We start from the raw sequence: 18,806 nt of genomic DNA on the forward strand, positions 1-18,806 counted from the left end.
AATTGATAAAGCAATGGTACGTTGAATAAGAATGAAAAGGCAGAAAAAAGATTCAGGTTTAATTAATTGGTGGAAGAGACGTTTACTCGGGTATTTCTTTTTTTAAACATTTTTCACGAGACTGCGGACCATTGTCATAGCAACACGCACTCGCATAAAAGACAATCAGACGACGCGCGGGCAATAAAGCACGCTCGATATTAATTATTCAGCAACTTCGTGCAACCACAATGTTATGCTACATTCATGTTGTTCCAAAAATCGTAAAAAATGAGCACGACTGTGGCGCAACAATGTAAAGATAAAATTAGCATAAAGTTAAGTTATTTAATAAGTAAATCTAAATAAATAAACCTGTTGTCTTTAATTTTATCCTATACAGGTTGTCAGGTAATTACCGCCCCTGGTTTCGTGGATTGATAGATCAAGTTAAACTGAGCAGAAAAATCCTTTATCATTTTTTAATGTTTGCCATAGTTAACGATATAAAAATTAATAAAGTCTGCGAATAAGCGCGTATCACCGCGCAAGAACCGCCCACCGGTCGCTGAGACGTAGGCAGCCGGGGCAACCTTCTTCCTCCTTGCCACTTGCAGGCCGCAGCTACTGCTGCTTTTCCCTCATCACCGCACCGCGCCGCGCCTACAGCCGCGGCTGCCTACGTCTCAGCGACCGGCGGGCGGTTCTTGCGCGCGGTGATACGTGCTTATTCGCAGACTTTATTAATTTTTATTTCGTTAACTATGGCAAATATTAAAAAATAATAAAGTACTTTTCTGCTCAGTTTTACTTGATCTATCAATCCACGAAACCAGGGACGGTAGTTACCTGACATCCTCTATATATGATGATCATGCCTAGGCTGTCTTGTCCGGATGGATAATATAATGTAGTTATGTCTCTGCATGCCCTACGCTTAATAGTTTTAGATCTGCCTAAAAATTTCAAGAAAGGCAGAGAGGTCACGTGTCTCGTAATCTTGCGCCATGTATCGATACCAGCGCCGCTCCTGGCACTAACTTCGTTCTGTTTCTGTTGCGCAACATCAACAGTACAAGCATCAAGTTTTCAGTTCTATTTAATAGATTTAAAACTTCTAGGCACAGGATGCCAAAGGAAAAGCATTCTCATCGTCATAGGAGTCACTCAAACTATCCCCCCCCCCCTATAAGAAAAAGCATAGGGATAGGGAAAAGTCGCGAGCTCGAGAAATGGAGGTTAGGTCCGCGCTCGCGAGACACTGCGCGGGACTTTTGCCAGCGATTGTTTTCGTTCGGATCCTCGAGGTATGCATCCCTTCGGCAGGGAACATCTGGCAAAATCTTGACTGAAACTCTGAGAGAGATCCTGGATTTCATAAAACACAGAACAAGGCATGAACGGAGCAGAGAAACCCCTCCTGTATCCCAACTTGTAAGCGAGATTATCCCTCCCTCAGAGGAAAGCATTTCGCAAGAGATTGAGTATCCAATAGATGAGCAAACGACTTGCGGAAGTCGGGGCGTTGAACCAGGTATATTTTCTCGTTGGGGGAGACGGAGGAGAGTATACCTACAACAACATCAGTGAGCCCTCCTCCCTCTCCACCCTCCCCCTGTGGGAAGGAAAGGGTAGAAAGGGGGTGACTTCGTCGCCCTTCCTGCCCGCTGGTTATCGCCGGTTTCGCGGCGACGACGTCAGGTCGTGGCCGTGACGCCGGCGGGGCTCAACGATCCCCTCACCGAGGGTTTGAGCTGGAGCCGGGAAGGAACAGTGGGAGGGGGGACCCTCACAGCGCCGGCCAGACCGGACAGAGGGCCCTACCCTCTCCACTGTTGAGGAGGTAAGCCTCGGACGGAATTAGCGGCGGGGTACTTGTCCGGCTGACCCGTCTGGGGCTGGGGGTGCGGGAGTGCGTACCTAGGGCCCTCTCCCAAGGGGGTCCGGCGCACACCCGGCATCCCGGTTCGGGCGGCTGGGGCTCGACTTCGGTCGGGTCTCGGCTGCTAACTCCGGAGGGGGGTCTCTGCTCTTGAGCGAAGACCCGTTTGGGTTAGGACGGATCACGGTGCATGCTTAGGCCGATCCCGTTTTCCGTCCTAAGCCCAGACGCCGGAAACGGTCAGGTTTTAGTGGGTATACCTTCCCTATTTGGGGAGGGAGCCCCACATACCCCGCGCCATGTCCCCACATGGCGCGGAAATGCAGTAATGTATTTCCTGACCTTAAAAAAAAAAAAAAAAAAAAGATATATTTTCTCGTTAAGGCGAAGAGAAAATATAGTCGATTGTCTCATCTAAATCTCATTTGCTCTTTTTTTTTCTTACTAGAAACTCAGGTAACTAATGTGCCTAACGGTCACAGAGTTGTATTTTTCATCTCGGAGGAGCCTCAGGAGGAAGCCAACCTGGAGGAAGGTGAGATAACCTCTCTGGTTAACAAATTGTTTGGCGAAGAGCAAGGCTCGACAGACAACTCAAAATGGGATCCTATCATTCTTGCGTCTACAAGATCTGAGACTTGGTTAAGGCTGAAAGAAGAGCTGCGCCAATATATGCTGTCAAAATATGAGCTCAAGGGCGACCTTCTGAGTCTAGGCCCGCCAAAAATCAACAATGAACTAAAGGCAGTCATCGGCAAGCAACAGTCTCTTCTAAAAAGAGACAAGTTTCAATTCAACAGGCAAATTCAGCTAGGGGCCTGCTTGAACGCATTTAGTTTCAGAACGCTTTGGTATAACCGACCTTCTGAAACTACATCAAGCTAACCTACCCCCCAAAACGACTAATTGAAAAATATTATTTCAAAGTTAACAGAGGGACTTCACCTTATAGCGGATTTACAGTTTCGTCTATTCCTAGCCAGACAGGCGTATATAAAACCTTGTCTGACTTTTGTCGGTAAATCGGCAGCGGATTCATCCAAGGTCGACGACTGGCTGTTTGGAGCTAATTTCGCAGAAGACTTGAAGGCAGTTCAAGCGAGAAAACAGGGCGGCTGATATCGAAGTCTACCTTTGCCCAGCCAAAGATAGTTAAGGCTAGTAATTAACCAATACGGCAACACGCTTCTCAGCAGAAGCCGTTAAACTACAAGGTCCCTGTGCAACGGATCTCATCTTCGGTTTGCCAGACATGGGCGAAGCAACCAACGAGCCACAGCCGAGTTCGTCGTTCCAGATCCCGAACGCGCTGCTAGTACAAGTAAGGTCGGCAGGACGTCTGTCTTTGTTCCTTCATAAATGGAAGGAAATAACAAAGGACTCCAAGGTTCTTTGAGCTATTGAGGGTTACCGTTTGCACATTCCGTTTACTTACCCCCTACCTCCCCACGCATATTTGCAGGAACCCAACTTCTTATCCGCTATGGCGGAATTATGCGACAAGGAAATTTTGCGACTAGTAGATAAAGGAGCTATAGTGGCTACATCTTTATCTGAAAATCAATTTTTGTCCAATTTTTTCTTAATCAAAGAGTTTCTTAATCAAAAAATCGTCAGGAGGGATGAGGTTTATACTGAACCTTAAGAACCTCAATACCAATACCTTCCTTTGTCCACAGCAGTTTTAGCTAGAAGACTGGCGTACAGTAGTCTAACTTATGATCCAGGATTCCTGGATGAGTTTTAATCTAGAAGACGCTTATCTGCTAGTCTCTGTAGCTCAAAAATATCGTCATTTTCTCCGCTTCCAATAGCGAAGAAGAACTTACGAATTTACATTTCTCCCTTTTAGCTTATTTACAGCCCCTTTCATTTTCACAAAAATTCTACGTCCAGTAGTTGCCCATCTAAAGGCAAAAGGATACTGTTCAGTCATCTATTTGGATGATCTTCTGATTACAGGCTCTTCAAAAAAAGACTGTCTAGATAATCTAGACGCCTCAATTGAATTGTTATCCTCGCTGGGACTCTTTATTAATTACTCTAAATCTCAACTTTTACCCTCACAAAAGTGCAGATATTTAGGCTTTATCTTTGACTCAGTCTATCAATCTATGGTGATCCCACCAGAGCGCCGCAGAAATTTATATAAATTGATATCGAGTTTTTTAAAGAAAAAAGAATGTAGAATTTGAAATTTTGCATGCATGCTCGGATGCTATCCTCCATAAGTATCTATATTGTATATGTATATATAAAATATACATTGATAAAATATTAACATATTTTTCTCTTTCTTTAATATACACGATTGTTTTATGATCTTCTGCGATAAAGTATGTTTAATATGTCCAAGAAAAAACAATGCGGGAGCCCACATGACATTTCCTGTATACGTTCACGTAATAGATTAAATGCCTGTTCTGTGTACGATATACATACTTTATGTAAATCTAAATCGTTAAACAGTTGTTTCACGCATTTAACCTTTTCCGGATCCGAAAATCCGTAACACTCCTGCGTAAAGAAAGAAAAGAATTTATATAACAGAGTGATGAAATAGTGCATTAAACCAATGGTACTCACTTCTAAAATTTCACGCTGTTCCGGAGTCGCGCGTTGAAGAGCCATTACGATAAACCACGTACATTTTCCTTGCTGTATATCAGTGCTATCTTTGCCAATGGCTTCTGAATCTCCAAAGAAATCCAAAAAGTCATCTTGGACTTGGAATAAATGTCCAATTTCCAATAAAATCGTTTCTGCTTGCTTAAACTTTTCTGGGTCTTTTATTCCAGCCTACAACAACGATGTCGAAAATTTTTTACTTATTTTTGATGTTTTTCGAGAAGCTATTTTTGATTGGGAAAAATTTAAATTTTTCTTACTAAATTCATTGCTAGGAATACTGGACAAACAAATGAATAATACGACGTTTTGTTCCTGACAATACACTTGTATTGATCCATTGTGAATAAGTTCAGATTTAGCTTCTTGCTAAAATTTTTAGACAACTGTAGATCTAATATTTGGCCATCTAATGTTTTTAATATGATCTGTTGAAATATTTTTATACATAAATGCTTGGTCAGAGGAAAAAAATAGTTATCATAACCTATGCATAATCGGAAAAGAGATATTCTCACTCACATTATGGAATGTTTCTAGTAGATTAACATAGCAGGTTTTCCCTTTGAAATACTTTTGTAAGATATAATATACAGAATTTTTCAATTTTAGAGCATCAGTTATTACCGACAACCCTACATTATCGTTTAGATACCAACATGGTTGTCCTCGATGAAGTACTGATTTGTCTTGAATATCGTCAATCATGAGACCAGCAGCTTGAATCTGTGTTTTTAAAGAATGTTTAAAATCGTATCAGATTAGAACGTACATACGTTTCACTAAATTACACACCAGTTCCCCACACCATGCTAAAATCCGTGCTAGACGAATATTTTCTTTTGTGGGTTGTTCATTTGCCAATAACTGATATGCATGTATTAAAATTAATGCTCTAAATTGTTTTCCTCCTGGCACATTATATTCTAATACCTGTAATAGAAATGTTTAATAGAATGTGTACTCTTATAGCAAAAAACTTTATAGTGATGTTACAATTTGCTCACAGAGTCACGTGTAATTTACGATGTCACTGCGAGGCTACTGTGAGTTATCAAAACATAACTGGTTCGTCGTATAAGTGCTATACGAGGTCAAAAAGTATCGCGAATTTTGTGTTTTTTCAAAAATTATTTATTTATTCATGAATATCTATTTTGTCCCCTTCAAAGTAATCCCCATGAGATATTATACACTTGTGCCAACGGTTTTTCCAATCTTCGAAGCACTTCAAAAAATCATTTTTTTTATCTTGTTCAGCTCCTCCTTCGATGCCGTCTTTATCTCGTCAAGCGTAGCGTAACGTCGTCCTTTCATGGGCCTCTTCAGTTTAGGGAACAAGAAAAAGTCACAGGGGGCCAGATCTGGGGAATACGGTGGCTGCGGCATCATTAGTGTTTTGTTTTTGGCCAAAAAGTCGCGCACAAGCAACGATGTGTGAGCAGGGGCGTTATCGTGGTGCAAAAGCCAATTTTTGTTCTTCCACAAATCCGGGCGTTTCTGGCGGATTGCTTCGCGCAAATTGCGCATAACTTGCAGGTAATATTCCTTATTGACCGTTCTACCCTGTGGCAAGAACTCATGATGCACCACGCCCCTACAATCGAAGAAAACTGTCAGCAAAACTTTCACATTCGACCGAACTTGGCGCGCTTTTTTCGGTCTTGGTTCGTGCGGCAGCTTCCATTGAGATGATTGAGCTTTGGTTTCCACGTCATAACCATAAACCCACGATTCGTCACCAGTTATGACCCTCTGGAGCAAATTTGGGTCGTCGCGGACAGAGTCCAACATCTCATTAGCAATGTTCATGCGATGCTGTTTTTGGTCGCAATTGAGCAATTTTGGTACGAATTTCGCGGCGACCCGTCTCATGCCCAAATCATTGATAAAAATCGAATGGCACGAGCCAATCGATATGTTTAGGTCCTCAGCAACTTCTCTAACGGTGATTCGACGATTGGCCAATACCATTTTCTCCACTTCATTAATTTTTTCGTCTGTTGTTGAAGTGCTCGGGCGTCCGGCACGCTCTTCGTCGTTCACATCTTCTCGGCCTTCTGAGAACATTTTGTACCACCGATAAACGTTGCTTCGGTCCAAGGTAGCTTCTCCGTATGCCACAGTCAACATTCGGAATGCATCCGCGCACTTAATTTCGTTTTTCACACAAAATTTGATACAGGTTCTTTGATCCATTTTTTTGAATAGGTAAAAATCGAAGACGATCCAAAACACGTGCAAGCAAAGCAGCTGTCAACAATTAAGTGAACATTCAAAATGGCCGAGCTTGTCGGCATAAGTGAGAGACATGAGTACCAACATAACGCCACAAAAAGATCGAAATTCGAATATACGTAACCCGCGAAAATTCAAAATTCGCGATACTTTTTGAACACACCTCGTATATAATTTACATATGAAATTGTCTTGAAAATGGGATTTTATATTCTTCTATCTGCATAAAAATAAATTAGTTTTTATTTGTGAATTATTTATAACTGTATTATTTTTAACGGTAATCTGTTAGAATACTGAGAAATCTTAATATCCATGTAAATCACTTTGATTTGCTCAATAAAGTTTATCGTGCTTTATGTGAATTTTACTGTACATATTTTCTATATTCTATTATGTTGCCTGCGCTCGTGTACCTAGTAATCATCATTCTATCCGGACAATGCTACACGGGGTTTAACAGTGAAATGTAACATTTAATACAATAAAATATGTACGATATTTTGTATGCGGATAGATTGTATAATTTTGACATTGTATCCTTTGACGTCTTTGTATACATTTGGCTTATTGTCAGTCAATTTTTTATTAAATTTAGTAGCGCATCTCTAGATTTATCAGAACGATTGAGGAACCATTGAGATGATTTGTCAAATAAATCATTATGAAAACTTAACAAATTGATAAACCGGCTTAATACTATTATCAAACATAATATTAGGAGTACAAATTGAAAACCGCCGTTTTCCAGTAGATGGCGCCAGCGGTAAATGCTGGCGCCAGCGGTAAATGCTGGCGCCAAACGTTAGATCAAAAATTTTTAATGTAAGGTTGGGCATCTGGCAACAATTCCTTATCATTGCAGTTGTGAATTTTTATCGGCGTTATATATTTTTTTGTGATCGAAAAGTCGAAATTTGTGCCCAATAAGCGTCATTTGCGGGAAGTTTTGCTTTTTGCCTTCAATTCGAAAAAATCTGCGGCTGAGGCGCGTCGAATGATTGTAAAAACTTATGGTGAGGCTTCCATTAGTGAAAGAACGTGTCGAGAATGGTTTCAACGCTACAAAAGTGGTGATTTTGGCATAAAGGATAAGGAGCGTCCCGGATCGGTGAAAAAGTTTGAAGGCGCAAAGTTAGAGGTATTATTGGGGTGAAACCATCACAGAACGTCGCTATCAAGCACAACTAATGCGTTTGAGCCAAGCATTGCAGGAAAAACGGTCACAATACGAGCAAATACACGAAAAAGTGATTTTGCTGCACGACAACGCTCGGCCACATGTTGCTCAGGTTGTTAAAACCTATCTGGAAACATTGAAATGGGACGTCTTACCTCATCCGCCGTATTCTCCTGACATTGCCCCCTCAGATTACCACTTGTTCCGATCAATGGCGCATGGCCTGGCTGAGCAGCACTTCCATTATTACGAAGAGGCCAAAAACTGGGTCGATTCGTGGATCGTCGCAAAAGACGAGCAGTTTTTTCGACGCGGGATTCGTATGCTGCCCGAAAGGTGGGAGAAAGTAGTGGCCAGCGATGGACAATACTTTCAAGAATAAGTATGTAACCATTTTTCAACAATCAATCCTCAAATTTTGATAAAAAACGGCGGTTTTCAATTTGTACTCCTAATAGTATTGTCATTTGTGTTATCAATTATATCTGAACTATCAAACGAAATAAAATAATGTAAGTTTATCACATTTACAACTAATTATTTTACATATATTTATAATTAAAATGTATAATATTCAAGTAATGAAAGTGTAATGCAAACTGATTAAATAGCTAGGTCATTGTATGTAATTCAGGTTCCATTCATTGATGGATCTACAAAAAATGAAAGTAATTTAAATAAAAGTAGTTTTATGAAATTTTCTAATCAAAATATCAACTATGCTCATAACTGATCTCTTTACTGTTTACATAACTATTAGATTTTGCTACAGCGACATAAGATCTCCTATGCTATCTAATTATTTTCCTCCGTGTAACTACGAAATAATATATTATTATGAAATAAATATTAATAATCGCGTAAATCCTTTATTACTTACTTTTGTCATATGTCTGTTAAGGATATCATTGTCTATCCTTGAATCCGTGAGGTCTTCAACAATACTTGGCCATATTGCTAAAAGCTGTATTTTCTCCTTCATCATATATTCCGTTAGATTAGAATGAGCCATTTTTGTTATAATCTAGAGTAAATAGAATAAAACAACTTGTTGGACATAGAATACAAACATAAACAAAAGTACAATGAATGAAATATATATTAGCAGAAAGATAAAGATATAGACATAGGTTTCTATTTTTAATTAGTAGTTTTTGTTTTAACGTTATAAATAATAATACTTTCATTGTTTCATCATAATGCTAGGGACAGAGATTATTGTTGTTTTTAAAACTGAAATTGTATCATTTTTTATACATGTAATACTTTTGATATTATTCTACGTACTAAAATAGAATTATCAAAAAATCAATAATTTACAAGATGATAAATATTTTAATTTTTATTCTAGCATATTTTAACATCAAATATAAATGCATTAAAAAAAGTTTAATAAAATTATTTTAATTTACTTTTCTATTTATAATTTCCATTACAATTACAATTACGTAATTACATTACATTATTTTATGTGTTATATTATTATATTTGTTAGAACATTAAAATTAGGGTTGACGATTATCCGTTTATCCGGATATTCGGATATCCGAGATAGAGATAGATCCGAGATTAAATATCCGATTGAAGCGGATATCCGGATCTTTCGGATCCAAATTTGAAGCCGTTCGGATCCAAACCATTAAATTGTTTGTTATTCAGATGATTCTTATAGAAAAAAGATCTCATTATAAAGATAAATTTTTATTTCTTGACATAGAACGAAAACATAATATATAGAACAAAAACATAATATATAGAAGTTTTATAATAATAACTTCATAACTTAATAATATTTTTTTAATTGGTCAATTAAACAAGTTAATTAAACAGATTCCGATTTTGGAACAGAAAGACAAGAACATCGACATTGGCAGGATCAAGGCAACATCTTTTTATAGTTACAGTGTTTCCACACGTGGAAAACACTCTTTCAGATCCAGCTGATGATGCGGGTATACTGAGATATTCAAGCTTGTCTGCGGAAGCCGTGCAATATTGCCATACCCAACTTCTCTTCTTTGACATAGTACACTTCTCAAACACTGATAAGTAGATTTTCGTTTTCTAAATGCCAATAATGCTGCCAGACAATGATAATTCAAAGCCGCGTGTTAGCGAGCTCAACCTTCGAACGGCGAGTGTGAGTGTCAACATAAACAGACACTGGCAATGTCAAGCTGGTACTTTTCGTTCTCTTTGTAACACAATTTTCAAATCCGGATCCGGATTTTTATACCAATTGTAAACTTTTTAGATAAGATGAAAAAAAAATAATCCGAATTGATTCGGATATCCGGATCTTCATATTCTATCCGAAATATTCGGATATAGAATCCGGATAATATCACTATCCGGATACTCGGATATCTGGATATCCATAGATTCGGATGAAATCGTCAACCCTAATTAAAATATGTTAACTCTTTATAATATTTTTTCCTTAAATAAATTTTTATAGTATAATAATTTGTGTATTGTATAAGAACCTTTTAAAAAAAAGGCAAAGGTGTGTGTTTGTGAGTGTGTGTGCGCGTCCGAAAAAAATTCATCTTTTCAAACTATACTTTGCATGGGTTCCTTCCATGTAATGTCATTTACTTTGTAATAATTTAAGTGTCCATTAACTTTTAATTGTTTTAACTTTGAAAAATTTACATTGCTATAATTTTTCATTGAAAAGTAGAACATTTCTTTTAACTATTTAAAAACCATTTACAAAAAGAGTCATTAAATTATTCGTGTCAAGCAAAGGATAATTTACACTTCTTGCATTGTCTATATGAAAAAGATTCATGTAAACATAAATTCTTGATAAACAATAGATAATAAAGAAACGTGTCATTTAAAGATCTTTTTAATATATTTACTAGTTGTAGATTTAGGCCAATATATATAAAAGAACCGAAGGGGGAAGCGGGGCAGATTGATGCAAGGGGCACATTGATGCATCACTCATATCTCCTAATCGACAATATGTAATCGAGTGGCGACATCATTAAAACTTATCTATACCTGCCTAAGTATAACAGCTGCGATCCCGCTACCATTCAGTTAGTCGATGGCGTTTGGCGAGAGCTAATGTGTTTTGCGTGCCTCCGAATAAAAAAAATCGTGAAATATTAATGTGTTTAGACGTGTCATATTTCTACGATCTCAATATACGAAAGGTGAGTTAGTAAATCTAACAACAGGATACTTTTTTATTATTTTAAAGAAATTGATTGGTTTATTTGTAGTTTTTTACTTTTTCACAAAATGGTCTTTGGGGCACATTGATACAGCAAAGTAGGAGGTACATTGATACGCATCAATGTGCCCCGCTGAAGTTTGATTCACCCAAAAAAAGTATTTTATTTATAAAGTGAAATTTCCTGTAATCCTATACTTTAACCGACACCCTTTATAGAAAGAGTATTCCTCTTCCCAAACGATATCACAAGTGCACGATTAGCTCAGTGTTAACGTGTTAGGTTATAGTTCCGAAGATCTTAGATTCGAATCCCGCTGGCGCTGACGTGCGTTTTCAAAAATTTATAAAATAATGCGTAATTGTAATAAATGAAGTAAAATGTTATATGTAAAACAGTGAATACGGATATAAAGCTATAAAAATAATAAAATCTGTTTTAAAAAAATTTTTTTTGTCTTTGCAAACATCATGTGCTTGGATCTTCACGTTAACCTGCCTATCAGAACTCTATATAATATATCCAATAGCAATAACAATATTATATAATCTGTATGCAAGAGGAAATTGATAGTGAAAACAAAATAAAGTTACTCTAACTGTAAATAAAAGGGTTGATTAGAAGAAAGGAGTAGACTGATTATTATTATATGTAAGACTGATTGTGATCTCTTAACGAATAAATATATTCCTGCTACAAAAGTGTTTCAAATTATTATCAGTTTGATACAATTATTATATAGTATCAAAATGCTCAAATTGATGTATCTATGTGTCCCATAAGTGGGACAGAATGATACAAATCTCATTTTTTACTTAACACGTTATTTTTCGTTTATCTTCTCACTTAGGCAATTATTTTGATAGGAATAAGATTATTATTGAATTTAGCTATGAATAGAATCTTTCAGACACGTTCTTTAATAATTTTTAAGCCATAAAATTTGACTTTGAACTTTTCTGCATCAAACTGCCCCACTTCCCCCTACACTTCTTTCTCTGCATTTTCTTCTTTAAACTATTTGCCGTACGACTTCAAAACATTTTAAAGTTCACGTATTATGATCAGGTTTAGTTACTTATACGTAAAATATTAATAATTTTTATTTTGCGTGTATATAGTGTAAACTATGTTTTATCAGATATAATGAAAATTTTATTGTTTTTTAGTTTTTAATGTTATCTACTTTTATTTTACTAATATTAAAATCAGATATATTGACAATTATAGTTTAATTGTTTTTTTTTGTATTTTATTCAATTTATAATTATTTATAATAATTTACAGTCTTTGTATTGTCTACACGAAAAAAATTCGTGTAAACAAAATCTTGATAAGCAGTATATAGATAATCAATGTAAACATAATTTTAAAATATCTGTGCAGAACACTAGTTCAAAATATAAACATTCGTTCTTACATATAACGAAATAAACAGAGAAACATATATCATACTTATATACGTAGCACGTTTGCAGCTGTGCAAACTACATATGTGCGATTTAGTTAATATAAATTACGGTAATTAATTATTCGGTTTAAAATCCTCATCTTCGAAATTGATGAATACGCTCAATCGACGCGTTTTTACGCGAAACAAACGGATCTGGCAGAAAAAAGTGTCGCTTTGGCCCGTGAACCGAGGTATTGATTATTAAGTTGTTCAAGTTATAGAAAGCTTATCACATCGGCAAGATGCAACAACACGAATACTCGCTGCACACGGTACGGTCATATAACGTATATACTCATGGTTACGGCCATGATACGACTCAGTGAACTATAATCTATACTGGAAGGCTAACAATAAGTCTAATAAAAAGAAAAGAGACAGATGCGGGACAAGAGAGAGGGTAAAGAAGTACATTTCCGTCTCTTTCTACTGAAAGATAGAAAGAGATTAGAAAAAGCCGGGAAGATACTTTCAATTAATCATAAATCAATCTAGACAAAGAGAGAGATGTACCTCGACACTGTCTCTTTTTTTTTATGTGCCCGGTCCAGGCTCGGCCTCGAAAAGCAGTTAGCCTTCTTCTTATTTTTTTTCTTGGCCTCTGGATTTCTGGCTTTAAAAAAACCACAGTACCACACCACATTTGATGATGCGCAATAATCAGAACTTTGGCCAATTATCCCAACTGTAATTTTCTTTTAACAAATTTGTATATTCTGGCTCGTTCAATCTTATCCTCCAAAGATTTGGGAACATAAATGTGCCTCCCAGGAACCAATCTCGGCAATAGATTCAAAGAAACTTATATTAAAGCATGACACAGAAAACTAAATACATAACAATATTAAAGTTTACAAGGAAATATATCCAGATTGCACGTGAACGTTCATTGGACGTCCGTTTATGAACATCAGAGCGTCCAATGTATGTCTGATGGACGTTTATTCGAAGTACGTTTGCAACTCCGCTAGACGTCCATCGAACGTCCGGCGTGAGAAAAATGCGTGCGCCGTGTCTCGCGTAGGTTCCGCGTATTGCGTACAAGCCTAACTGCAAAATCTGCCTTATGTAGAGTGGTTACGTATAATATCATTCTGCGCGTGTGTACCCATTTGTTGTTGTAATTCCATAAATATAATTTCCATTTAAGATATGCAGCGTTCAACCATTTATACTCGATTAAAGCCATCCTTGAATTTATAACCATTTTAATACGAAATAATTACTTAACGATAAAATCAGTGAAATACATTACGTCTCTAACAGTGGTAAATCAGCAGTCACTTCATTATCCATTACTTCTTCAGAAGTGGAGTTATATTAGCAGCAGATCAATTAAATTACATAATTTTTATTTCTTTTATAACTAGTACAGTACATTCTTTGAAGCATAGCTTGTTACTAATCAAAGTCCTTGTTATTAAATAAATTTATTGAACCTTTCTTTGCCAACGCATCCACTTTCTCATTTCCAATAATACTCACAGGGCATCAATTAAATCGAACTTTGAGTTTACTACTTTTTGAATATGAAATAATTTTAATTAAACAAGAACACCTTCAACGGCCGTAGTTAGATGTTAGTATTTATATTTATTTGTGTGATTTTATATACTTCTTCAAATTCATCAGAGGGAAAAGGTTTTAATATTTAGATGCTAGTTAGCATTAAGTATTAAATTTCAATTTAATAAACGTGATGTTACTAATTCTTACTTAACTTAGAGCTGTGTTATGACTAAAAAAGTAATTCGCCGCATGGTTTGATGAATTTGAAGCAGTAAATAAAGTTATACGAATAAATATAAGCACAAAGATCTATCTACTACCGTTGGAGGCATTCTTGTTTAATTTGTGTTGTCACATTATCGGTCGAATATCTCTCTATTTGAAATAATTTTGTTATGAAAATCTTTAACCGTTGGACTTAAAAATTTGATATATAAGTTAAAACTATCCTTTTTACAAGCCAACAAGGTATCTAACGAACTCTTCGAAACAGTACAAGTCGAAACAGTCATCCTGTGCCATGAATCAACCACAATATCCATTTCCTTATTAATTGCAGTTACCTCAGCCATGAATGACGTAGTTAAAGGATTTAGTTTATTGTACATATATTATTCAAGAACAATGTGATATACTTGTATTAATAACTTTCATTCATTATTTATTGTTAAATAAATAACGGAGTATATTATCTTATTTAATCAAACTATATCTTGCTTTCTATTTTATATATAATTTTTTCATATGTTTATTGCTACAAACAGTTATTTTTTCTGCACTAGATTATGAAATATTGAAAAAATTACCGTCATGAAGGATACTGCCGTATTTGTGACCTAAAACAAATAATTCAACGTACTTGATAATGATAAGTAGATATGGTCATAGCATTTTTTTCTTATTTAAGTTATCTTACCGAGGTGAAGGTTTCTATTGTTACAGCAATTGCACCGCCAAAATTTATTATTTCTCTTTTCGAGTAGATTTGCATTATAAATAATAGTGATTTCTGTATTGTTACACATGCTTCATACCATAGTGACACGTATCTAAAAATTTTTTTTATTAATTTGGTAAAAAATTATATACACTATTAAAAAAAAAAAAAAAAAGATAGGGAACACTTTGCAGACACCAAAAATTAGGTTATTTTCAAATGGCTGTAACTCGGCAAAAAATCATTGTAGATAAATAATAAAAAAGCATTTTGAAGCTTGAAGTTACAACTTTAACGCTCTATCAACAGATTTTTGAAGTTCCTTTAACTTCCTTGTCTTATGTAGTAAGAAAGCACATCTTGTTTTGTTCCTTAAAATTTTATATTTTTGACACTTTGCAGCTCGACAAACGAATTTTTTTCGAACAATTTAAGTAAAGCTTCATAAACTACAACATTTTGCCTATGCTTTTTTTTTTAATTTCTTTATGATTTTTTTGACCGAGTTACGCAACTTTGAAGCTAATCTGTATTTTTTACAAATGATATCCGAACTTCATAAAAAATCATTGACAAGGAATGAAAAAAGCATTTTAAGCTCTCAGTTTCAGCTTTAACATGCTATCAATGGTTTTTAAAAATTTTCTCAATTTCTTAGTGCTATGCCCCGAAAAAGATACACTTTTTTTTTCTTAATATTACATATTTTTGACAGCCTATAGCTCAATAAAAAAATTTTTTGTTGACAAATGCAATGCAAATACCACAAAGTATGACTTTTTCTTTACAAAATGCTTTTTTTTTAAATTTCCTAATTTTTTTGGCCGAGTTACAAGACTTCGAAGAAACACATTTTTTATAGTACATTTTTCCGAAAAATGACATTTACCGCCGACATTAGCATTACAGCATGTGCACTACGTAGAGGTTGCCGGTTGGATGTGCATATTGCGCGCGTGCGTGCGTGCGTGCGTGCGTGCGTGCGTACGTGTTTAATATTGTGCTAATGTCGGCGGTAAACGTCACTTTTTAGAAAAATGTACTGTAAAAAATGTGTTTTTTTAAAGTCTTGTAACTCGGTAAAAAAAAATTGTAGGAAAATTAAAAAAAAGTATTTTGTAGAAAAAGTCATATTTTATGGTACTTGAATTGAATTTGTCGAGAAAAAATTTTTTATTGAGCTACAGGCTGTCGAAGATATGTAATTTTAAGGAAAAAACAGTGTATCTTTTTTGAAGCATAGCACTAAAAATTGAAAAAATTTTTGAAAATCATTAATAGCATGTTGAAGCTGAAACTTTGAGCTTTAAAATGCTTTTTTATTTTTTGTTTACGATGATTTTTCACGTAGTACGAATATCATTTGTAAAAAATGCAAGTTTAGCTTCAAAGTTGCGTATCTCGGTAAAAAAAAAATCATAGAGAAATTTTAAAGAAAGTATTTTGTAGGTAAAATGTTGTAGTTTATGAAACTTTACTTGAATTGTTCGAAAAAAATTCGTTTGTCGAGTTGCAAAATGTCAAAGATACAAAATTTTAAAGAACAAAACATGGTGTGTTTTTTTACTGCATAAGATAAGAAAGTTAAAAAAACTTTAAAAATTTGTTGATGGAACGTTAAAGTTAAAACTTCAAGCTTCAAAATGCTTTTTTTTATTTTTTATCTACGATGATTTTTTGCCGAGTTGCAGCCATTTGAAAATAGCCTAATTTTTGGTGTCTGGAAAGTGTTCCCTATATTTTTTGAGTAGTGTATAAGAAATATATTTTATATCTAACTAGACATTTTACAAAAAACAAATATGTAAGACGTGTTACGTCCTGCGGAGTAACAATTCTTTTCTTTCGAAAACGATGCAGCCAAGCAACCGAAAATTTCGAAAAGATGATCTATCTTAACCGCGCAGGTACGCTAAAGTCGAGTCAATACGGCTGGTCCACCCTTGACACGTGCCGATTTTGGCGGATGATTGACCCCATCGACACGAAACACTTGTCGCGCAATTAATAGGTAGCGCGTGGGCAATAATAAGAGACAGTACACCTGCGGATTAAAACTCCATAGAAATCATAGGCAGAATCAGGTATAAAAGGAAGGAGTTCCGGAGCCCGCGAGCACTTACTTACAGTCATTTACAGTCATTTACGAGCACTTGCCGAATCTTTTTTTCATTCTGCTCAATCGCTCATTTTTCATTCACTCCAGTTCCATCCGTCGCACATTCCGTGGCATTATATGTCCGAGTTTGTGACGTTCGGATTCGTATTTATAGTACTTAAATTTGACGCGGCATTGCGAGAATTAATCAATAAGTTCTTTTCAACCTCCGAACACTCTGAGTGCCAACCGTCGACCAGCCGTCCGCCGTTGTAAGCTGAATCCACTCCGCCAAATCGTTCGCACCTTCACTAATTTCACCCAACAGTAAGTCTTAGCCGTCCATTATTTTTTTTTCTATTTTTCATAAGACTACCTTCTCTCTCTAGTAAGATATTTATTATACTTTTCAAAACACTAATATATCCAATATTATTTCACCACGCTTCCTTTCCTCCCTCTATTACTCTCTTTATTTCCCGCAGGATACAATCGAGCTCTTTCGATTGAGTCCGCGACTCTCTTTATTTCCCGCAGGATACAATCGAGCTCTTTCGATTGAGTCCGCGACTCTCTTTATTTCCCGCAGGATACAATCGAGTTCTTTCGATTGAGTCCGCGACTCTCTTTATTTCCCGCAGGATACAATCGAGCTCTTTCGATTGAGTCCGCGACTCTCTTTATTTCCCGCAGGATACAATCGAGTTCTTTCGATTGAGTCCGCGACTCTCTTTATTTCCCGCAGGATACAATCGAGCTCTTTCGATTGAGTCCGCGACTCTCTTTATTTCCCGCAGGATACAATCGAGCTCTTTCGATTGGGTCCGCGACTCTCTTTATTTCCCGCAGGATACAATCGAGCTCTTTCGATTAAGTCCGCGACTCTCTTTATTTTCCGCAGGATACAATCAAACTCTCTCTTTCGATTGGGTCCGCGACTCTCTTTATTTCCCGTAGGATACAATCGAGCTCTTTCGATTGAGTCCGCGATTCTCTTTATTTCCCGTAGGATACAATCGAGCTCTTTCGATTGGGTCCGTGATTCTCTTTATTTCCCGTAGGATACAATCGAGCTCTTTCGATTGGGTCCGCGACTCTCCTTATTCCCTGCTGGACACAATCGAACTCTCGTTCGATTGAATTCGCAACTTTCTTTGCTTCAAGTGGAAACGAAGAATTCCGTTCCTTTTATTAATTCAAACTTTTTCCTTTCTCCTTTCAAGAAGTTACAATATAAATTTTATTTCCCTTTATTAGAAAGAAAGAACGTAGCCTTAATTCTCAAATTCATTTTAGTGCGTAAGCGAGTCCCTGAACATAAATCTCAAAGAGCCATTAAAAACTGTCGGAATCGTCGAAATAAGAAGCTCCGGAAGCTTGGCGCATCGTTATCGCTCTACGGAAAATTTCACAATCAGCGAGGAAAAATTTCTGTTTTGCCTAACGCATTAATTAATTTAAGAACTTGCGGCGAACCGACCGATTCATCTCCACCAGTCTTAAATCCGTCCCCCGAATCATTGTCTCTTTCCCCCTGTCGTTATCCCTCCCCCTCTTACACCCCTGGATCTCCTGTAGAAACAGATTCTAAACAATCACCAGGGTCACCTTCTTCTACCTTCGATCCCTTTGCAGAGCCCTTAGCATCTCCTCGGGATTCAACTTTTTCTCCTACCGACTTTCCTCCTACACCTTCCCCCGATTTTTTTCATCG

At 36.4% G+C, this 18,806-nt stretch overlaps 1 protein-coding gene across 2 annotated transcripts in view; it reads right to left on the reverse strand.

Annotated features, from left to right (window-relative positions):
* Positions 1 to 3,278: 3,278 nt before the first annotated feature.
* Positions 3,279 to 18,806, reverse strand: part of LOC120359722 (farnesyl pyrophosphate synthase-like) — a 71,562-nt gene continuing 56,034 nt past the window's right edge. The window contains exons 2-7 of one of the 2 annotated variants that reach the window (XM_039458464.1): positions 8,788 to 8,931; positions 5,285 to 5,422; positions 5,012 to 5,215; positions 4,750 to 4,917; positions 4,448 to 4,660; positions 3,279 to 4,378 (exon numbers count right to left, since the gene is read on the reverse strand). In XM_039458464.1, coding sequence (XP_039314398.1) covers positions 4,178 to 4,378; positions 4,448 to 4,660; positions 4,750 to 4,917; positions 5,012 to 5,215; positions 5,285 to 5,422; positions 8,788 to 8,931 — 1,068 coding nt within the window. In that variant the 3' untranslated portion in view covers positions 3,279 to 4,177. Of the gene's footprint in view, positions 4,661 to 4,749; positions 4,918 to 5,011; positions 5,216 to 5,284; positions 5,423 to 8,787; positions 8,932 to 18,806 lie in introns of both variants that reach the window. The other variant, XM_039458460.1, reaches the window with a different exon arrangement.

Source organism: Solenopsis invicta, chromosome 2, assembly GCF_016802725.1.
Source record: "Solenopsis invicta isolate M01_SB chromosome 2, UNIL_Sinv_3.0, whole genome shotgun sequence".
NCBI classification, from domain to species: Eukaryota; Metazoa; Arthropoda; class Insecta; order Hymenoptera; family Formicidae; genus Solenopsis; species Solenopsis invicta.